A 23,418-nucleotide genomic window follows, 5' to 3' on the forward strand; every position below is an offset into this window, starting at 1 on the left:
ACTCTCTGTTTGAGGACCTCCATGACGTCTGAGTACTAACTAATCAAGGATGTACCTCAACTTTCTGTTTGAGGACCTCCATGACGTCTGAGTACTAACTAATAAATGATGCACCTGAACTTTTTGTTTAAGGACCTCCATGACGTCTGAGTACTAACTAATCAACGTACCTGAACTCTCTGTTTGAGGACCTCCATGACGTCTGAGTACTAACTAATCAACGTACCTGAACTCTCTGTTTGAGGACCTCCATGACGTCTGAGTACTAACTAATCAACGTACCTGAACTCTCTGTTTGAGGACCTCCATGACGTCTGAGTACTAACTAATCAACGTACCTGAACTCTCTGTTTGAGGACCTCCATGACGCCTGAGTACTAACTAATCAACGTACCTGAACTCTCTGTTTGAGGACCTCCATGACGCCTGAGTACTAACTAACCAACGTACCTGAACTCTCTGTTTGAGGACCTCCATGACGTATGGGTTCCTTCTCCCTACGATCCTCTCTAAGTTCTTGACGTCCAGCTTGAAGGCCGTGGTCTCGGACGTGCAGATCACTGTGGACATGTAAGTGTCCAGCCTGTGGGCTATCTCTATGTCTCCGACCACCTCCCCGGACTGGACACTGCACAGGTTGATACGCTTGTCCTGGACATTAAACAGCAAACACTATTTGATATAAACATCGGTGCAAGAATTACTGTAAACATTCTGATTGATATGAGCATTACTTTTCATTCAATAGTTTTAATTAATACAATACTTGACTTGACCCCCTCCCCTCCCACTTGATAGCCTCCTTCTTCCTCCCTACCTCCTACCGATTAATGATAAGTATTGAAAATTAATTATTGATTAACATTAAAAATGCTTAGAGGGAATTTAGAAAGATGGTGTATGTATACGTTGGATGTGGCAAAATATGTAGGTCGAAGCTGGGGCTGCGTAGCCACGTGAAATACAGCACTCATCTTCGGACTCCAAGACAAGCCTTGTAATATTCATTGCATCTATATATACTGACCAAAACTTAGACCAGTGGTTCCCAAACCTTTTACCTAACGGATCAGTTCTCGCATTCTGAGTATTTAGCGGAGCACTTTGCTTATTTTTTAAGGGGTATTATGTCACGTGGTGGCCTGCTAGTTAATTTTTCCAGTAGTTCGTGGAACACCTGTTCAGGTATCGTTGTTTAGGAAACACTGTCATCTGTACATTTCTTTAAGAGGTAATATTTTGTTGTTAAACTTATTAAAGGTTTTACTGATGGACCAACCTTCTCACTGCTAGACATGGCATCTTTGCGTCGAAGTGAATGAACATTTGATTGTGTTGACAGGTCAGTGCTTAATGAAGTACTACCGACTTGGTGATCACTACGAGAGATAAATACAAATATAAATACGTTATCATCAACGAAATGAAACTCTATTCATTTTTTTTATTCAGTAGTTTTGACCATGTAAAGTAGGTCAGACCGTGTAGACCATGTAAAGTAGGTCAGACCGTGTAGACCATGTAAAATAGGTCAGACCGTGTAGACCATGTAAAGTAGGTCAGACCGTGCAGACCATGTAAAGTAGGTCAGACCCTTTAGACCATGTAAAGTAGGTCAGACCGTGTAGACCACGTAAAGTAGGTCAGACCGTGTAGACCATGTAAAGTAGGTCAGACCCTGTAGACCATGTAAAGTAGGTCAGACCCTGTAGACCATGTAAAGTAGGTCAGACCGTGTAGCCCATGCCAAGTAGGCCAGAACCTGTAGACCGTGCCAAAAGCGTGAAATTAAAGGTGATTCTATTTTCAAACTAAATACATTTCTTCTAGGCTGTATTCCTAGTTTAGACTTCTGGATCTAGGATTTATTTCTCTTTTAAGATTTTTCGGTCTAAATTATTACATATTACAATTATGGTGTCAGAAGTGATACATTACAAAAAATCAGTAAAACTTCTTTATCTCTCTGATATAAATCTTTTGAAAACGTATTTTATTCTACACTATATCGTAACAAAACTGTTTCTATATAGATTAATAGATTATTTTAATCTCTAAGAAGTAAATCTTCTATTTAAAACCACTTACTTTGATTTATGCCTCAGTAGATACGCCCCTGCGTTAGTCAGACCGAGGTATGGATACTGCCTCTGATGATAAGAAGGTACAGTCCAAATACTGATTTCACCTCTAGAAAAAAAAAAGGAATCACTTATGAAAAGATATGGTAATGGGAGACTGAGGGGCAAAAACCGCTTGGCTACCTAGTCAGAGTGCTAGAGTTTGAATCCCGACTAGGGCAGAGTTGCGTTTGGCAGCACGGAAAACTTTCTCCCAGATTCTCCCCTTCCCACTAGTCCACAGATCGGGTCATAGAGCACTGAGTATGCTGCAAGCATGAAAGTTGCGCAATAAAAAGGCAATAGTTCAAAGAAATTGAGATGTGATAATGTTATCTTATAAAAATACAGACGTTACTTCAAAAAATAAGATGATTACATCCTACGCGTTATGCATCTAGTTATGCATGTTAACCAATGAGTTAAATTCTGCCAAGTCCCTGGTTTTCCTGGCTGCCTCAGACAACACATTCCTCGCTCTGATAGCAATATAAACACAAACACATTACAGACCATCCACCCAGTCAATGTTCCATATTTGTTTTCTTAACCCTGAAACCAAGACACAACAATTCGTGAAGCAAGCTCACATATACAAATGTCACTTGCAGGGCCAGATCTAGGGGGAGGGCAGGCGGGGCTACTGCCCCTGGAGCTTAAGAGGAGGGGCCCCCACAAAAGAGAAAAATATAAAGCTCACGAATTTCTATCTGTTAACTCTGTGATTTAGTTTTTAATCAATTGTATTGGAGTTTAACTAATTATTATATTTCCATGGTAATAAATTTTTAAAAGATTTTACTTCCTATGCCTTCACTCGTTAACCTAATTTACAACAAGCTTTCATTATTCTACTTCACTTGCCTACAATTTCAGAGCAAAATCAAGGACACAGCACAATGTGTAGAAGGTGCACTCGAAGTTGTGCACTGTTAGGAACTAGACATCATAGAAACAAAGGAAACCCAACCAAGCGATTGAGAAGAAGTATGTGCTAAAGGCAGACATTGTTAGTCTAAGTTTGTGATGTCCTGCTAATAAACTCCTGTCCTCGATGAGCTGCTTCCCTTAAATTTATAGCAGTATAAAAACAAGGCTCGAAGCAAGAAGTTAAGGCGCAGCCGTTTTCACGCGGCAGTTTTGACGCAGCCTCTTGGTACGAAGGTCATTTTTGCGCGGTGGTATTTTGGGCGCTGGTATAGAACGTTCTGGCTACATATATATGTTCGTTTTATACTACTTTTAAAAAGTGGAAAAGACACTATTAGTTTTGTGTGAAATGTCTGTCCGTCCGTCCCTTTTAGATCTCGTAATTTTGTTTGTGTTCAAACGTATATTTTAATGTAAAAACAACAATTATGATTTTTCCATTTGGGATTTACGTTTGTTGTGGTATTCTTGTTATACTGACAGTTTTGTTCTGTAATTAAATTATCATCAAAACTTTTGACGTCCAAACGCTTATGCATCATTAAATATTGGAATTCATCTTAGCAATATGATGGCAATGTCGTGTTTGATATCAAGAAGTCTTGCTCTATAAGGACACAATAGCAGTCTACAAATCTTTATTCCTATGTGTTTATATTTGTACTTTGAAAACCTTGCGGATATAAGCACTACACAACCTATACAATGCTTCCTAAATGGAAGGAGTCATTCTCAAATAGCCTCAGACAACCAGCCCAGCTCCTGGCCTTCACGTGTGGATCAGATATTGAATCCGGCGGAACAGTTTTCACTAACAGGAGAAGAGGCGAAGGCGAGTAACTGGCGCCCAAACTAGTTAGCTTCGGGTAGAAGGGCTCGCTAGCCATTGCTGGCTATCCATCTAGGGCAGCGGTTCTCAACCTTTTAAGCCCGGCGACCCCTTTTTACAATCCCCCACTCTTCCGCGACCCCCCTCCCCACACACACATACAGCAATAGAAGAATAGACAAAAACAATCCATATTTTCGATGGTCTTAGCCGACCCCTGGCAAATCGTCATTCGACCCCCAAGGGGGTCGCGACCCACAGGTTGAGAATCCCTGATCTAGGGGAAGGAAACTCTGAATTCAAACCTCTGCTGCCTTTCAGCTATACCCAATCATTGGAAAAGGCTTCAGGAGTCAACCTTTAGGAAAAATCAGGAGCCGGCGACCCTTAGGCAGTTTGCAGCACTCAGTGTGACGCCGCTGACCCCGAACTGTATCGGCTCGTCGTTTCTATTGATACATCAGCTGCGCGGAGAAAGTGGGGAACTGATGTGTGAGTGAAACCGTTCCGACCACAGCTAATGCCCAGGCATACATCTCATTTTCATGAGCTGATCCATAGTCGCTTCACGCCTGAAGGTGGCCATAAACTGTCTGTATTTTAGTATTATATTTGAAATAAATAATAATGCTTAATTTAAAAAGTGGTCTCATTTTTTCTTATCTAACCAAAAAAAAAAAAAAAAGAAATAATCAAACCTAAGAAAAAGTACGGGAAGCGTGTGTAGAATTCTTCGAACGTGGGAAATGTTATGTTAAAGGTTTTGAAAACATCTGGACTAGCTTATTTATTGAAACATTATCTTATTTTAATTAACCCTGAAATTTAATTTGTAAAATTATAGAGGTTGATTGATGTACTAACTACTTAGTACCCTTGTAACCAATACCACAGAAACTTGTCTCTCCGATCCTTACTAAAGACAAGAATCCAAGTATTCAAAGCAAGACCCATCATTATAAAAGGCTTCAACACTGACCCTCTACTGCCCAACCTGGTTACATTACATGGAAATATATAAAGGAATGGCATGAGACGCCAAGGTAATCGTATATGAACTTAACCACTAGAAGTTTGAAGCTCAACAGGCAACTTAAATGTATGTTAAAAACATTTACCGACCTAGAGATGAACAATTTTAATTACAATTTACGCAAATTATTCATTTTATTTATTTGGTTATTATCGCTTAGAATTGACATAAAAAAAAAAAAAATGGATTTTAGGGCAGAGAATTATCTAGTTTGATTTTCATATACCTGTACAATGCTCATGTAGTTTTCCAGAAATGGGGTGTTGGGGGTCAGGGATATCTGATATTGTGTTGATTGTTCTGAAGTAGAGGATACTTGTATCATTTTTCTGTCTCTAGTGGGTTCAATGGTTAGGTAGTATGTCTTTGATATTAAATAATATTTCTATTACTATTAATATATTTTTAGGTTAATCACTTTTCAATTGTTTATGATTTAATACTTGTGAATTATGAGAACTTACAAATAAAAACATATTAAAAAAATAAAAAATATAAAAAAAATAAGCCCACAAAAGAGGCAAGATGGCCCATAAAAGAGGCACATAAAGCCCAAAAAAGAGGCGAAGAAAAGAGGCCTAAGGCCCAAGGATTCCTATGATGATAAAGCTAAAATTGAATAGCGCAAATTCTGAGGTTTCCTTTAAAAAAAATAAAAAAATAAAAGCTACCCTTCTTTAATGGATGTCAAAATAGTTAGGAATGGAAGATTTAAAATGTATCACACATAATATCTAAAGTGGAGATAAAAGTTTAGAAAACTATAGTTTACTTAGTAACAAAATAAAGGGACGCAACCAGATTGCCCTGCTTGCAGATGGCTACATTTGCAGGGAAGGTAACTTTCTTCAGACTCAGTTGCAGAAGTCGTTTGAATTTGGAGCTCATCCTGCCAAAGAAAGGCTGACAGTCCAGAAAATTCAGAATTTCATTTTGAATCTGTTGCTCGTGTGACTGAAATCAAAATAGTCTGTTGAGAGTAACTTTAACATGAAATATTTATACGTAGCATATTTACGGTGTATTTATATGGGAACAATGGTGCTCCAATTTCAAAATCAAGATATAGCAAACATTCACGGGTTAATTTTACATGTAAACTCTCAGAAGGCTTGTTAAAATGTAATACAGATTAAATATATTGTTAGAAAATCAACGCTAAATTTGATACACATGGAAGGCTAATATCTATGTCAGGCATAAACCACTTTCACTAAGCTAAGATGTTTCTATAAGGGATTAAAAAATTACCGTATTTTCGCTTATATAACCCGCACATGGGTGTAACCTGCCCACGCGTATACCCCGCACAAATTACAAAATAAACAAAAACAAAACCGTTCAACCCGCACCATTATATGTGCCAAAGGTGACTTGCCCAAAAAGCGTCATCTGATTACTGGTATATTATATACTGGTATATTATTTAGTGGTATATTGTATACAGGTATATTATTTAGTGGTATTTTGTATACAGGTATATTATTTAGTGGTATATTGTATACAGGTATATTATTTAGTGGTATTTTGTATACAGGTATATTATTTAGTGGTATATTGTATACAGGTATATTATTTAGTGGTATTTTGTATACAGGTATATTATTTAGTGGTATATTGTATACAGGTATATTATTTAGTGGTATATTGTATACAGGTATATTATTTAGTGGTATATTGTATACAGGTATACTGGTATATTAAAAAGTATCTGCCGCATCGTTACTATTTGTTTTCCTGAGGTTTCCATAAAGCTTTCCAATAATTCCAATGTACTTTTCACAACCACAAAGCGAACTATAGGAGGTATAAAGACCCACAGGTATGTCCTTAGTTTCTGTTATGCTATGTTTATAAATAAAATAAATTGTGTACACCCCCCCCCGCACCTTTGTATACCCCGCACTGCTTCCAAGCGTGTGGGGAAACTTGTATAACCCGCGGGTTATATGCCAGGAAATACGGTAATTGGAAAATTAAAGTAGTCACTCCAGTGGTCACTCCCTAGAACGAAGGCTTGTGATTGAAACGAAAATATAAAATAAGATAAGAAGATTATAATATTGATTTGTTGAATAGAATGATTGATACTTTAACTAAAAGAAAACAAAAATTTAGAGGGTGACTATCTCTTACCTTGACAAATATTTTGTTTACCTTGACAATTATTTTGTTTACCTTTACAAATATCTTGTTTACATTTACTAATATTTTGTTTAACTTTACGAATATTTTGTTTACCTTGACAAATATTTTGTTTACCTTTACTAATATTTTTGTTTACCTTTAGAAATATTTACTTTACCTTTAGAGCCTTGTCAAAGAGAAGCTGATCCACTACCATCATTTGACAATCATCATTTGCAATTACAGAGGCGTTTCTAATTTTGTCCTCACCAAGTAGAACCGCCTCCCCAAAACTCTCCCCAACACCTAAAAAAACAACAACAGATGAATGAAAATAAAATTGACAGTGGCTGAGTGGTAAAGCGCTCTGCTTTCGAACCGAGGAGTCCCGGGTTTGAGTCCTGGTGAAGACTGGGAATTTTAATCTTTCGGGATCTTTAGGGCGCATCTGAGTCCATCCAACTGTAATGGGTACCTGACATTAGTTGGTTAAAAGTAAATGTGGTTGGTAGTTGTGTTGGCTACATGACACCCTCGTTGGCCGTTAACTCATTGAAATAACCCAACCTTTCATTCTTACGTTCTGGAGTCGTCTCCCCTAGCTAAGACCAAATGACGACAACGCCACCTTTGTTGCATCATTCACAACCAATCGCTAACCTCTTCCCACCGTCACTATATAAACACACACACACACACAGACACACCATAACACCAAGAACGCTGTGGACAGCGAAAAAACATTGGCTTCAGCTCTGGAAGAGAAGGAAATGGCTGGCTCTTGTAAAATGTTTTGTAAAATGTTTCACATGTTTCGGATGTTCCTTCAGAGTTGAAGATAGTTTACTTCCTAGTCCAAACCTCCCGCAGGACGACGGGGGATGGGATCGGGCAGGATTTGAACCCTCGACCATCGATAAATCCGAACCACAGTCCAGCGCGCTAACCGCACGACCAGGCAGCCATCCTTTAACTACTAAAGCGAATGCAACATTAACCCTGTGATATATGTGACCATGGACGTCTCTTGAAAATAGGATCCACAGTCACGTGATAAAGTGTTTGAATGTGACATGGTTCATAGTCGTTCTTCGACTGAAGGAGGTCAACAAGACCTTTCTTCAAGGAACAGTACCAGGAAGAAAAGAAGAGGCATACAAAGAAAGCAACATACATAAAAACAACATAAAAAGAATGGACAGGTCTGTCAATGAAAAAGATTCTTTTTAAACCAATTCAAAGCAAAAGACAGAGGACTGGAGAAAGACGGTCGAAGTCTCATGTGTGGTGCCCCAACGATTCAACAGTCATAGGTGAGGGTGGTCCTGTTGGTGAGAGTGCTAACTTTAATGTACTGCTTCTATGCAAAGAAAAATCGAAGGATTTGAAATTAATTATTGTATATTTATAAGTAAAAACTGAACTAAAATAACTTATGATGCATTTATGACGTAATGTTTCTATAATTAGAACTTGGTTGACGTGTTTCTCATTAAAGCTAACAGAAGTCTTCCACCCACCGTATTCCATAATGAAGCGTCCATAGATTGACCTGTCCAGTCCCCCTGGTTTTATCTCCTCCTGTAGCTGCAGGCCACTGACCAGCGTGGTGGACTCCTCACCAGTCATCGCTGGGTCAATGTAGACCGAGGCTGACCCACGAAGTAGGACGTACATCCTGTATGGGGGGGGGGGGAACAAAGTTGTAAAGGGGACATAAATCAAATCAGGATATTCAATTAGTGTGTTGTTGCAATCGCTTTAATTATGGGTCTGTGTGGACTTGTGTGCGTGTGTGTTTCGGGCGTAGGGTGAGTGAATGATGAAAGTGGGTGGTTTTGAAAGAACATGTCGATTATATGCATAACTTCTTTTTTTTTCCTTTAGTTTTGTGTGAGTATCGAGTCATTCCCCCAACAGACATGGCCTTAGGTAATTGTAGGCCCTAAGTCGTAAGTAAAATAGGTAGCCACACATTTAAATAAAAACACCAAAAACCAAAACTACGCAAAGAATTAAAACCTTCCTGCGTCTATATCTAAATCTAAATACAATAAGTTCATAGATCGCGATTCCCCGTAGCGTTCTATGGGGAGTGATGCCCAGCCTAATTCGACTTGAGGGCCGTTTTAATTTTTCGGCTCTCGTATCGCGGGCCACGTGAACGAAAACGTAGGCCTATAAAAACGAAATGAAATTAACCTGACACTTTTTTATTAGAAACCCGTAGATCCAGTGCTTCATTAATTAATGCGATATCTGTAATTTATCTTTTTTTTTCACGCGTCGGAAAATATGAGCTACATTGTAGCCAATATTACAACTGACACATTTTTTGTCTCTTTTTGGTAAATATTCCCATAGATTCTCACCAATCTCTATGCATAGTTTAACAATCTTTTATTGGCGGCTCAAACCAAGGATGTCGTCATATCCACATTATTATCCCATTGATATGTTGTTTTTAAAAAAACAAACACACTTTCTTTACAAATCAAATATGTTGGCTTATTATCATGTGGTCGAGAGGCCAAGTGCGCTTGCGGGGGGATTTGGCTACCTAGAAGGGGGCTCGAGGTTCGACACCCGACTCGTGCAGAGTTGTGTTTACTGAGCGCCTAAAGGCAGCACGGAAAACAAACCCCTCCCCCCCCCCCCCCCCAACTGGTCCACAAATGAGATTGGACCAAAAGCGCTCTGAGCATGCTATAAGCTACACGCGCATGAATGTAGCGCTGTATAAAAGCTATAATAATAATGTATACACAAACAAAAGTAAAGATCCGTAGATTCTACATTCATTGCCATTTGATAAACGCACAAATGTTAAATGTCAAGGCACCGATTCATCAGAGAAAACTTGAAGGCCCTAAGCCCCTAACGTAGGTAAAGATACATTTTTCAACCTTTTTTTATTTTGGAAAAAAATAAAAGGGGGGGGGGGTCTACACTTTGTGCCGACATTTCAACGGGCCGGATGAAATCACATCGAGGGCGGTTCTGGCCCGCGGGCCGTATTTTGGGCATCTCTGTCTTACGGCATTTTGAATCATCGTAGAGACTTAGTTAGAGCTACTCTGGTAGCTTCACATATACCCAAGAAAGACAACTCGTGATTGTGTGTTTTTAATTTATCTTAGAGAGTATTTGTGTTCACTCCCTTACCTGTCTCCTTGCTCTCCTTGCCTGACAATGACGTCATCTGCCGAGCACGTGACGTACTGACAGAACTTGACCACGTCCAGGAGTTCATCTGATGACGTCATGGCATTAGTTTGGGTGGTGAAAAAAAAAAAAAAAAAAGAAATATGGGCAGTGATAAAGCACAAGTTACAAGTGTATCAAATATATAAAGATCTTTAGTCTCGGCTGCTATGTATACACATATATACTGTTACGATCTTCTCAATCAGGCCTTCTGCAAACACTGCTAAACAACATAACAGCACATCTAACACAAGAGCTTGACAATAAGAGCTTCTAATAAAAAAAGTGGCGATTTAATGACAATTACATCAACAGCCAATTCAACACATTTGGCTACATCAATTCAAATGCTTTCTTGAACTCAACAGAACTGCCTAACTTAACTTTACAAGCGATGGCAAGACGACACAATAAAATTGAGGGGCCTGTCATTGAAAGAGGTTCTATCTAAAGCAAAAGACATAGAGGAATAAAGAAAGATGGTCAAGGAATCTTGCATGGTGCCCCGACGGTCCAACAGACAATGAGATAGGTAAATGGTAAGTATTATAAAATGATGACAAGAATGTATAAATAGAATTATGATACAGGTCGTCTGCAGTTTAAAGGGAGACAAGAAAGGAGTTAAGTTTATGACAATTTGCGATTGTTTCCCCTGACATGCAGATCCAGTACTAACATACAAATAATGTCTGTGTTATTTGGTGTTCTGTATCAATGTGAAAACATGGCCATTTAGAGGAGTTAAACGAAATCTAGTTTCGAACACAAAAATAAAATGGAGAGGTTTTATATTTAAAGAGCCTATGGACACCATACACGTATGTCTCCATCACTGACAGCGGGGGGGAAAAAAAAACTATGATCTCAGAGAGCAGACGACATGTCTGCCATCTTTCTTTCTCACATTCGTAACTGGAAGAGCAGACGCTGGCTCGGATCATGTGACCTGAAACCAAAGATGGCTGAATAGTTTCGTTTGAAAGGTTTTCAGCAACTTTCAGATTCTCACAAAAATGTACTATTTATAGCCGACCTTGACCTATGCCTGATTTCTTGTTAAAATTCATAAGCACTAATAAAAATACATTAATAATAATAAAATGTTTAATATCCATAATGGTATTTTGTCTTATAATTTGTGCTTTACACAAAACAAAACATTATAACTATAAAAAACTAAAGATTCATTCACATCAGATTAACTCAAAATTCACACGTGAAATGTTAATATCAGTTTTATAGTATTCAATGATTTGGTTGCCACGGCAACAACGGAATGATTAAATTTGTAATAGATCTAGACTAACAATTATAAATCTGTGCGATTAGATATATGTTACCCATTTGTTGTTTTCTACCGCAATTTCATGCTTTTAGCTTTCTCGATGCACTATGATCGTATCACGTGACTGGACCAGTTTGGAAAAGCGGGAGGGTAAGAAGAAGGTATCTGTGTGAATGTCACTGTGATCGCTTTTTTAAATGCATGAAAAAAATCTTGTTGACTTAGAGCTCAAGGGGACTAATTCAACTTATACCACCACATCTGTCAAGTACGACTTCTTTCCCTTGTTTGAGATAACAAAACAAAAATTACTAATTGGTATTTTATTGATTCTTGTTTTGTCAGGTACAAGAAAAAATTGTGCAAAATATGGGGAAAAAAACGTGTACAAACATTTTTACGAGACTGACAGACGGACAGAGTGAATTGATAGAAGCTTTGTAAAGAAGAACTACACCACATATACTTACTGTCATTGATATCTGTAAATAGAGCCACACGCTTCCTGAGCCAAGGAATATGGGCTTCTAGCTCTGACAGTTGTCGCTGATTGGACGCTTTGGAAATGATGGCAATCAGTTGATCCGTTAGCTGAGCCATGGCTCAGATCTTCGCGCATTGAGTTCTGAACTACGATTTAACTGGACTTATCTGGACTGTGGCTTAACTAGACTTTTCCAGACTGTGGTTTAACTGAGCTTTTCTGGACTGTGGCTTAACTAGACTTTTCCAGACTGTGGTTTAACTGAGCTTTTCTGGACTGTGGCTTAACTAGACTCTTCCGGACTGTGGTTTAACTGAGCTTTTCTGGACTATGGTTTACCTGGACTTTTCTGGACTGCGGTTTAAATGGACTTTTCTGGATTAAGGTTTAACTGGACTTTTCTGGACAGCGGTTTAACTGGACTTTTCTGGAATGTGTTTTTTTTTTTTTTTTTGTATAAAATCATGTAGATCAATATTGCTCAAAGCCTAGACATTATATTCAAACGGTTTGTCAGCTTTTTTGAGATGTTTCTTGGATGTTCAATTTGCTGATCTGGACATAAAAGATGCCGCCGCAGGGGTAGACAACCTGAAACGACACGTCACAATATAGTTTTTCTGGCAGGTCACCATGATCTGTATCTATAACTCTAAATATTTTTATTTAGTAAACTTTAGAAGAGATCTTATTCCGATTCTAAAAGATCCATTGGATAGTCAAACAGTTATATGAGTATTTAAAATCTACAGACTTTACTGGGTTTCAACGAGAATAAAAATATTTTTTTATGATCAAAATAGTCTTAACATTTTATTTTCTTTTCTAAAGTTCTGAAGATAAAGAAAAGTAAGACAGTGATTCTAAAACTTTTACCAAAGTCCAGCCCCCTAAATACACCTCCCTTGGCCACTCTCCTGGCGTCTTCAAGACCGGAAGTGCTTCCTTCACAACTTTGGGGAAACTTTAAGGTCGAGCTGACATACGTCGAAAAAAAATTTAAATTAAAGTCTGCTCAAATTGAAGCGTAAGATTCTTGGGTCTTAGTGATCTAGGTCTCTCTGACAGTCTATGGTCATCAAACTTCATGTGATCTAGATCTCTGCCAGTCTATGGTCATCAAATTTCATCTGCTCTAGGTCTCTCTGCCAGTCTATGGTCATCAAGCTTCAAGTGACCTAACTCTCTCTACCAGACTATGGTCATCAAACTTCAAGTGACCTAGGTCTCTCTACCAGACGATGGTCATCAAACTTCAAGTGACCTAAGTCTCTCTGTCAGTCTACGGTCATCAAACTTCATGTGATCTAAGTCTCTCTGTCAGTCTATGGTCATCAAACTTCATGTGATCTAGGTCTCTGTCAGTCTATGGTCATCAAGCTTCAAGTGACCTAGGTCTCTCTGCCAGACTATGGTCATCAAACTTCAAGTGACCTAAGTCTCTCTGCCAGCCTATGGTCATCAAACTTCATGTGATCTAGGTCTCTCTACCAGACTATGGTCATCAAACTTCAAGTGACCTAAGTCTCTCTACCAGTCTATGGTCATCAAACTTCAAGTGACCTAAGTCTCTCTACCAGACTATGGTCATCAAACTTCAAGTGACCTAAGTCTCTCTACCAGACTATGGTCATCAAACTTCAAGTGACCTAGGTCTCTCTGCCAGACTATGGTCATCAAACTTCATGTCTCAAATACAAAGCAAAGAAGAAGGCGTAACATTTTGACGCCAGCCACAATGTTTCTCCTATTTACAGCTATGTCTGTCTGTCTGTCTGTCTGTCTGGTGTGAGCTGCCTGCAGTCTCATTGTTCTTATCATTATCGCCACACGTTTGACCCTTGACCCTATTGAGAAAGTGCTTTAAGTGGCTTCAACAGTGTTTATAAACAAGGTTCTCTGCTCCTCTCGGTCAAAAGCCACCCGAATAAGATTATCTTATGAATAGATTTGGTGTTATATGCAGACTTATGTTTACAGTTAGAAGATTTGGTGATATAAACAGACTTTAGTTTACAGTTAGAAGATTTGACAGACTTTAGTTTACAGTTAGAAGATTTGTGATATAAACAGACTTTAGTTTACAGTTAGAAGATTTGACAGACTTTAGTTTACAGTTAGAAAATTTGGTGTTATAAACAGACTTTAGTTTACAGTTAGAAGATTTGATAGAATTTAGTTTAAAGTTAGAAGATTTGGTGTTATAAACAGACTTTAGTTTACAGTTAGAAGATTTGACAGACTTTTGTTTACAGTTAAAAGATTTGGCGTTATAAACAGACTTTAGTTTACAGTTAGAAGATTTGACAGAATTTAGTTTACAGTTAAAAGATTTGGCGTTATAGACAGACCTTAGTTTACAACTAGAAGATTTGACAGACTTTAGTTTACAGTTAAAAGATTTGGCGTTATAGACAGACCTTAGTTTACAACTAGAAGATTTGACAGACTTTAGTTTACAGTTAAAAGATTTGGCGTTATAGACAGAATTTAGTTTACAGTTAAAAGATTTGGCGTTATAGACAGACTTTAGTTTACAGTTAAAAGATTTGGCGTTATAGACAGACTTTAGTTTCCAACTAGAAGATTTGACAGACTTTAGTTTACAGTTAAAAGATTTGGCGTTATAGACAGACTTTAGTTTCCAACTAGAAGATTTGACAGACTTTAGTTTACAGTTAAAAGATTTGGCGTTATAGACAGACTTTAGTTTCCAAATAGAAGATTTGACAGACTTTAGTTTACAGTTAAAAGATTTGGCGTTGTAGACAGACTTTAGTTTACAGTTAAAAGATTTGGCGTTATAGACAGACTTTAGTTTACAGTTATAAGATTTTGTGTTATAGACAGACTTTAGTTTACAACTCGAAGATTTGGTGTTAGAAAGAAAAAGACACAGAAATTATTTAGAAGTATCGGGGGACAAAAAAATGTCGCCAGGAAAGTCTCATTACTATTCTAAGTATCGATCCAGGTATCGATGACATCGCCCACATTGTTAACTTCCTAGATTCTAGATTCGATTATCTGTTCATTAAGAGTGACCAACAATTCTTTGTGTGTGCGTGTGTATGTGTGTGCGCATGTGTGTGTGTCATAGACGAGTCCCCCCCCCCCATCCCTCAACTTCAAATTTTTTTTTTTTCCCTTTCGGAACCTGCTTTTTATTTTCTTGCTTTAAATAACCAAAACTCAAAAAAAGTGAAGCCCTAAACTGTTACTAGTTTAAACCAAGATGATGCCTAAAACTAATACTTAGAAAAACTATTATTTTAATTTGGTGTATTAATCAGAAAAACAATTGAACTGTAATTCATCTGTAGATTTCATGTGTTGAAGGTTTTCTAGGTGCCAGTGTTTTAGTTGGAGGAGTCTAGCTTATGGATGAGAGAGAGAGAGAGAGAGAGAGAGAGACAGACAGACAGATAGACAGACAGACAGACAGACAGACAGAGTGGACATCACGTTTTCACGTAAAGCAGAAATAATGGACCTCATTCACTAATCGTAAACAAACAACATTTAGATACGTGATAATGAAAAAAAAACTGTCACGTGATAGCCATTGTGTATTACGTAATTTGTATAGAAAAGATAGAGAACCACGTGGCTAAATGTTGTTTTTTTTACGATTAGTGAATAAGGTCCTTTAAAGGTGTCCTTGGTGTAAAAACTATAAATAGTAAGCTTTTTGATGTATCGGATGTACAGATTAATTGAAGTTTTGGCACTATGGCTATGGCCTTTAATATAATTTTTCTGTGCAGTTTATAGCACTGTAGAATGAAACTTTTCTAAGCTTTTCTGTTTGTAACTTTTATTTAGTTGACAACATTGAAGTTCAAGTTCGCGTCCTTGACATTGATTAGTGTATCAATGAAAATTTTCCACTTAGCTACTTACGTTACTTATGAAGTAGAGTGTTTATGATTTTCTCACTTACATGCCCTAGCCCATAGCAGCTACTTGCCCCAACTTTAAACCCTTTTTGCCCTGAAATCATAGCAGCTACTTGCCCCAACTTTCAGTCCTTTTTGCTCTGAAATCATAGCAGCTATTTGCCCCAACTTTTAGACCTTCTTGCCCTGAAATCATAGCAGCTACTTGCCCCAACTTTTAGACCTTCTTGCCCTGAAATCATAGCAGCTACTTGCCCCAACTTTTAGACCTTCTTGCCCTGAAATCATAGCAGCTACTTGCCCCAACTTTTAGACCTTCTTGCCCTGAAATCATAGCAGCTACTTGCCCCAACTTTTAGACCTTCTTGCCCTGAAATCATAGCAGCTACTTGCCCCAACTTTTAGACCTTCTTGCCCTGAAATCATTGCAGCTACTTGCCCCAACTTTTAGACCTTCTTGCCCTGAAATCATAGCAGCTACTTGCCCCAACTTTTAGACCTTCTTGCCCTGAAATCATAGCAGCTACTTGCCCCAACTTTTAGACCTTCTTGCCCTGAAATCATAGCAGCTACTTGCCCCAACTTTTAGACCTTCTTGCCCTGAAATCATAGCAGCTACTTGCCCCAACTTTTAGACCTTCTTGCCCTGAAATCATAGCAGCTACTTGCCCCAACTTTTAGACCTTCTTGCCCTGAAATCATAGCAGCTACTTGCCCCAACTTTTAGACCTTCTTGCCCTGAAATCATAGCAGCTACTTGCCCCAACTTTTAGACCTTCTTGCCCTGAAATCATAGCAGCTATTTGCCCCAACTTTTAGACCTTCTTGCCCTGAAATCATAGCAGCTACTTGCCCCAACTTTTAGACCTTCTTGCCCTGAAATCATAGCAGCTACTTGCCCAACCTCTTAGCGTTTTTCGCCGTAAATCATAACACTTGCACTGACACATATAACCTACCTGCCGTAACACACGCTTTGTTTTTAGCACTTATTAGCCCTAGTACTATATAATACTTAGTTCCTCTAGCACTTTGGTTCACATATTTCAAGAATGAAATTTATATTTCCAAGTTTTAAACTTACTCCAGTCCAACGAGAAAAATATTTTTAAAATTCATGTATAAGAGAATGTTTCTACCTGTGGGTATGAATGTATATAATCTTTTTATGTTGGCCAGATAATAACAATAGCCAAACGTAACAAAATAGGTTATAGACAGCTTGCATAAATTTGAGCTTCTCCCACTAAAAAAAAAACCAAGTAAATCAAACCCTTGCAGACAATACCGATCTGTGACCGAACATCGATCTGTCAGTGACAACGTCAATCATGAAACACTCTTCGACATAGAACTGACATAAGTCAAATATTGTCAAAACAATTTAAAAATCGGATTGAATGGAGTGCGTGTGTGTGTGTGTTTATGTTTCAGGGGATCTGTGTTACAAAGCCTTTAGAAATAAGACTTGAGTGTACCCTGTAGCCGTTGAGGTGACGACATTATTCAGCACCCCAGCCCCTCCCCCCTCCCCCGAAACTTTCCGATCGACGTTGTAACTGTTGCCTATTACATATACTTGTAGTATAAGGTATTGTAATTTGTTACCAGACACCTTATCCAAGGAGAACAGACAAATAAACAGAACAAAGAATTACAATTTCGTACACACAAGTAAAAAGTGTTATTTTGTTATTATTTTTTTAAGACATGTCCTCCTTTATACAGCTGAACAATTTTATGTAACGGAGATTATTTTTACTTTTAATAATTAATTAATTGATTTTAAAAAAAAATGAACATTTTTAATTCTCGGAGCTGGGGACACTGTTTCCACGCTCTCTCCTCAGTGACGGCGTCGGGAGTCCTAGTTCGGACGGAACCGGGCAAAGTGAGCCCCCAACAGGACAATGTTCGGTCCTACAAAGTCTAGTGATTAACTGGTATATCCGTGTAGTGATTAACTTGTATGAACGTGTAGTGATTAACTGGTATGACCGTGTAGTGATTAACTGGTATGACCGTGTAGTGATTAACTGGTATGACCGTGTAGTGATTAACTGGTATGACCGTGTAGTGATTAACTGGTATGACCGTGTAGTGATTAACTGGTATGACCGTGTAGTGATTAACTGGTATGACCGTGTAGTGATTAACTGGTATGACCGTGTAGTGATTAACTGGTATGACCGTGTAGTGATTAACTGGTATGACGGTGTAGTGATTAACTGGTATGACCGTGTAGTGATTAACTGGTATGACCGTGTAGTGATTAACTGGTATGACCGTGTAGTGATTAACTGGTATGACCGTGTAGTGATTAACTGGTATGACGGTGTAGTGATTAACTGGTATGACCGTGTAGTGATTTAACTGGTATGACCGTGTAGTGATTAACTGGTATGACCGTGTAGTGATTAACTGGTATGACCGTGTAGTGATTTACATGCTATGACCGTGTAGTGATTAACTGGTATGACCGTGTAGTGATTAACTGGTATGACCGTGTAGTGATTAACTGGTATGACCGTGTAGTGATTAACAGGTATGACCGTGTAGTGATTAACTGGTATGACCGTGTAGTGATTAACTGGTATGACCGTGTAGTGATTAACTGGTATGACCGTGTAGTGATTAACTGGTATGACCGTGTAGTGATTAACTGGTATGACCGTGTAGTGATTAACTGGTATGACCGTGTAGTGATTAACTGGTATGACCGTGTAGTGATTAACTGGTATGACCGTGTAGTGATTAACTGGTATGACGGTGTAGTGATTAACTGGTATGACCGTGTAGTGATTTAACTGGTATGACCGTGTAGTGATTAACTGGTATGACCGTGTAGTGATTAACTGGTATGACCGTGTAGTGATTTACATGCTATGACCGTGTAGTGATTAACTGGTATGACCGTGTAGTGATTAACTGGTATGACCGTGTAGTGATTAACTGGTATGACCGTGTAGTGATTAACTGGTATGACCGTGTAGTGATTAACTGGTATGACCGTGTAGTGATTAACTGGTATGACCGTGTAGTGATTAACTGGTATGACCGTGTGGTGATTAACTGGTATGACCTCCTCAACCATTATACGCGGAGGTTGAATGGTTAAGCGTTTGGCTTTCGAACCTGGGGTCCTGGGTTCGAATCTTGGTAAAGACTTGGATTTTGATTTTCGGGATTTAGGGCGCCCTCTGAGTCCACCCAACTTTGATGGGTACCTGATTTAGTTAGGGAAAGTAAAGGCGGTTAGTCGCTGTGCTGGCCATAAGGCACCCTGCTTGTTAACCGTTGGCTAAAGAAACAGATGACCTTAACATCATCTGCGTTATAGGCCGCATGGTCTGAAAGGGAGACTTTCATTTACATCCTCCTCAACCGCCATTATCGTCGCTACCTGAGTGTGTGAGTGTGTGAGCGAGTGAGTGTGTGTGAGTGTGTGAGCGAGTGAGTGTGAGTATGTGTGTGAGTGAGTGAGTGTGTGAGCGAGTGAGTGTGTGTGTGAGTGTGTGAGCGAGTGAGTGTGTGAATGAGTGTGTGTGAGTGTGTAAGCGAGTGAGTGTGAGTGTGTGTGTGACCGAGTGTCTGAGTAAGTGTGTGTGTGAGTGAGTGTGTGTGAGTGTGTGAGCGAGTGAGTGTGAGTGTGTGTGTGAGTGTGTGAGCGAGTGAGTGTGTGAATGAGTGTGTGTGAGTGTGTAAGCGAGTGAGTGTGAGTGTGTGTGTGACCGAGTGTGTGTGAGTGTGTGAGCGAGTGAGTGTGAGTCTGTGTGTGAGTGTGTGAGCGAGTGAGTGTGTTAGTGAGTGTGTGTGAGTGTGTAAGCGAGTGAGTGTGAGTGTGTGTGTGACCGAGTGTGTGAGTGAGTGTGTGTGTGTGAGAGTGAGTGTGTGAGCGAGTGAGTGTGAGTGTGTGTGAGTGAGTGTGTGTGAGCGAGTGAGTGTGAGTGTGTGTGTGACCGAGTGTGTGAGCGAGTGTGTGTGTGAGTGAGTGTGTGTGAGTGTGTGAGCGAGTGAGTGTGAGTGTGTGTGAGCGAGTGAGTGTGAGTGTGTGTGAGTGAGTGTGTGTGAGCGAGTGAGTGAGAGTGTGTGTGTGACCGAGTGTGTGAGCGAGTGTGTGTGTGTGAGTGAGTGTGTGTGTGTGAGTGTGTGAGCGAGTGAGTGTGAGTGTGTGTGAGTGAGTGTTTGTGAGCGAGTGAGTGTGAGTGTGTGTGAGAGAGTGTGTGAGCGAGTGAGTGTGAGTGTGTGTGAGCGAGTGAGTGTGAGTGTGTGTGTGAGTGAGTGTGTGTGTGAGCGAGTGAGTGTGAGTGTGAGAGTGGGCATGTGTTTTGTGTGAGAGTTTGTTTCGTGCTTTCATGTATATTGTTATTGTTACAGCATTTAAGGATGAGGTTGACCATTCTAGTGAAGTAGAATTTCCATTTGTTTGGATCCATAAAAATTATCTTAATAGGATTACTTTCTGAAATGCATAAGAAAAGATAACTGATAAGAGTTCTACTTTTCTTCACAGTCTTCCCACAATGTCTGCACAGTCTCACCAAAATCTTCCCACCAGTCTCCCCACAATCTTCCCACAATGTCCTAACAATCTCCCCCCACAGTCTTTTCATAGTCTTCTCACAATCTTCCCACAGTTTTCCCACAATCTCCCTACAATCGTTCAACAATGTTCACACAATCTTCCCACAATCTTCTCTCATGCCTTCCCACAATCTTCTCCCATGTCTTTCCACAGTCTTCAAACAATCTTCCCACAATATTCCAATCATGGTCCCATAGTCTCCTCACAATCTTCCCACAATCTTCTCTCATGTCTTCCCACAATCTTCTCCCATGTCTTCCCACAGTCTTCAAACAATCTTCCCACAATATTCCAATCATGGTCCCATAGTCTCCTCACAATCTTCCCACAATCTTCCCACAATCTTCTCTCATGTCTTCCCCCAATCTTCTCCCATGTCTTCCCACAGTCTTCAAACAATCTTCTCACAATATTCCAATCATGGTCCCATAGTCTCCTCACCATCTTCCCACAATCTTCCCAAAATCTCCCCCCCCCCATGTCTTCCCACAATCTTCACAAAATCTCTCCCCATGTCTTCCCACAGTCTTCCCACAATCTTCCCAAAATCTCCCCCCATGTCTTCCCACAGTCTTCCCACAATCTTCCCAAAGTCCCCCATGTCTTCCCACAGTCTTACCACAATCTTCCCACAATCCCCCCATGTCTTCCCACAGTCTTCAAACAATCTTCCCACAATCTCCCCCCCCTCATGTCTTCCCACAATCTTCCCACAGTCTTACCACAATCTTCCCACAATCCCCCCCATGTCTTCCCACAGTCTTCAAACAATCTTCGCACAATCCCCCCCATGTCTTCCCACAGTCTTACCATAATCTTCCCACAATCCCCCCCATGTCTTCCCACAGTCTTCAAACAATCTTCCCACAATCTTCCCAAAATCCCCCCATGTCTTCCCACAGTCTTCAAACAATCTTCCCACAGTCTTCAAACAATCTTCCCACAATTCACATCCTCAAAGAATCAACACTTTTCCGTACGTGTGGGTTTGAACTGCCGCCCTAAACAATCTTGAATCAGCCACTTAAATTATAAAGTAAATATTACGCCTTTGAGGACAATCTCATTGCTTTAAACACATATACTGTCATTTTTTATTATCTAGGTCGACCTGACCTGATCATTTCCACTTAGCTTTACTGCAATATCAACCTGACATATATCTACAATAAAAACCAGCCCGTTTTATACAACGTAACAATGAAGCCATTATAGACTTTGACATTCTAACATTTTGTGTTCTACTTTTTATTCAAAGTGTATTGCGTCACTCGAGCTCGTCTGTATCATGTTTGGTGTTTGCCTTTACGAAAGTTTTGAAAGATATAAAAGAAACTATATAATAAGTATAAACAATATAATGAGATAAATTCTAAACATAACGGTGTAAAAGTAAAGCGATATAAAATATTCACGAATGTCTTCACCTCATAGACAGTTATATAGATATAGTAATAAAGGAGAAGGAAAATCACTACGTCGACTTCTACACTAGATGGAACACTACACCCTGGCAGAGCGTGCTGAATGCTGATCCCAGACTGTATCAGAGCCTAATGTTCCCCTGGACATGTCAGCTAAGTGGAAATGGGAACTGCTGTGATGGGCAACACTGTTGGGACCATAGCCATTCCACAAGCATTCGTCCCCCTTCGTTATGCCTTGTTGGCGCTTGGCGTGTAAAGGAGGCAATCAATATTAAGTATATATAAACTAACAGACATATATTCGGATATATAGATAGATAGATTAGATAGATAGATAGATAGATAGATAGATAGATAGATAGATAGACAGATAGATAGATTACATAGATAGATAGACAAAAGGACAGACAGAATTTCGGATATATTAGATAGATAGATAGATAGTTAGATAGATAGATAGATAGATAGATAGATAGATAGATAGATAGATAGGTAGGTAGGTAGGTAGGTAGACAGACAGACAGACAGAGACACACAGACAGGAAAGACAAACTTCAAGTAAACTTACTTATCCAGATTAAACCAGAATGTACCAGATATTTTCCCACTTAAGTCACTAACAAATGAACACAGATCTAGTAATTAATACTTACTTCATATGAGATCCTTAATAAGCAGTCTAAACTTCCAGTGACATGATCAATTCTACACTGAAACATATATTAAGCCTCAAATAACCAGTGTGACAGAGTGGCTTACGCTTCTATTATTAACTATCTGATCACCCTGAATCGTTAGGGGACATAACTGTCAAAAGTCTTAAGGCTGATTAATACATTACGCGTCGGCCATGGGTTCACAGAAAGACCCGAGCAGGGCTGATAAATGTTAAAATGGGAATTATTTTTTTTAAAGTTTTAGCAATATACTTGCAAAATAAAAAGCATGCAATATTCTTGTAACCTATTTTACGTTATTATTGCTGAATTATATATTCTTTATGTGTGTACAACATTTGTTTTGTTTATGGTCTCTTATAAATTCAAAGTAATCATCTTCGTTTAGCCAGCTGCGGCTAGGTGGTCCTATTGGAAGCAAACTGTGGCAATTATGTAAATGTTAACTTGTCTATTATTTTAAACAAACTGCCAAAACTAAAAAATAAAATGATAGGCCTACATAACTTTAACTTGATTATTGTTTCCGAATACAGGAATCTTGTTTGGGCTAGCTGGCTCAAATGTCTACACAATAATAAGGTGTTTGATCCTAATCACTTGGAATTAACATTTAGAAAAATAATGGACTTTAGAGTAGAGAATTATCTAGTTTGATTTTCATATACCTGTACAATGCTCATGTAGTTTTCCAGAAATAGGGTGTTGGGGGTCAGGGATATCTGATATTGTGTGGATTGTTCTGGAGTAGAGTATACTTGTATCATTTTTCTGTCCTTAGGGGGCTCATTGGTTAGGTAGTATGTCTTTGA

General features: G+C 39.1%; 2 protein-coding genes across 5 annotated transcripts in view; both read right to left on the reverse strand.

The window, feature by feature from the left end:
- LOC106070863 (uncharacterized) overlaps positions 1-22,726 on the reverse strand; it is a 31,266-nt gene extending 8,540 nt beyond the window's left edge. Inside the window, exons 1-9 of one of the 4 annotated variants that reach the window (XM_056045558.1) lie at positions 22,583-22,726; positions 12,005-12,609; positions 10,205-10,292; positions 8,560-8,717; positions 7,218-7,345; positions 5,685-5,866; positions 2,089-2,190; positions 1,280-1,379; positions 451-651 (exon numbers count right to left, since the gene is read on the reverse strand). In XM_056045558.1, coding sequence (XP_055901533.1) covers positions 451-651; positions 1,280-1,379; positions 2,089-2,190; positions 5,685-5,866; positions 7,218-7,345; positions 8,560-8,717; positions 10,205-10,292; positions 12,005-12,134 — 1,089 coding nt within the window. In that variant the 5' untranslated portion in view covers positions 12,135-12,609; positions 22,583-22,726. The other 3 variants (XM_056045695.1, XM_056045770.1, XM_056045614.1) reach the window with 3 other exon arrangements.
- LOC129924272 (uncharacterized) lies at positions 17,847-19,011 on the reverse strand. Its single transcript, XM_056018508.1, has 3 exons — positions 18,798-19,011; positions 18,364-18,675; positions 17,847-18,241 (listed from the first exon to the last, which is right to left on the reverse strand). The coding sequence occupies exons 1-3, from the start codon at positions 19,009-19,011 to the stop codon at positions 17,847-17,849; spliced, it is 921 nt and encodes a 306-aa protein (XP_055874483.1).
- Positions 22,727-23,418: the final 692 nt, after the last annotated feature.

The sequence above is a fragment of the Biomphalaria glabrata genome, chromosome 1 (genome assembly GCF_947242115.1).
Source record: "Biomphalaria glabrata chromosome 1, xgBioGlab47.1, whole genome shotgun sequence".
Taxonomy (NCBI): domain Eukaryota; kingdom Metazoa; phylum Mollusca; class Gastropoda; family Planorbidae; genus Biomphalaria; species Biomphalaria glabrata.

Excerpts from the sequence above, each read along its gene's own strand:
- LOC129924272 (XM_056018508.1), bottom strand. The coding sequence starts at position 19,011 with ATGGTTGAGGAGGTCATACCAGTTAATCACCACACGGTCATACCAGTT. Across the intron at positions 18,676-18,797 it reads TCACTACACGGTCATAGCAT|TTAATCACTACACGGTCATA; the intron begins GTAAATCACTAC and ends CCGTCATACCAG. Across the intron at positions 18,242-18,363 it reads TCACTACACGGTCATAGCAT|TTAATCACTACACGGTCATA; the intron begins GTAAATCACTAC and ends CCGTCATACCAG.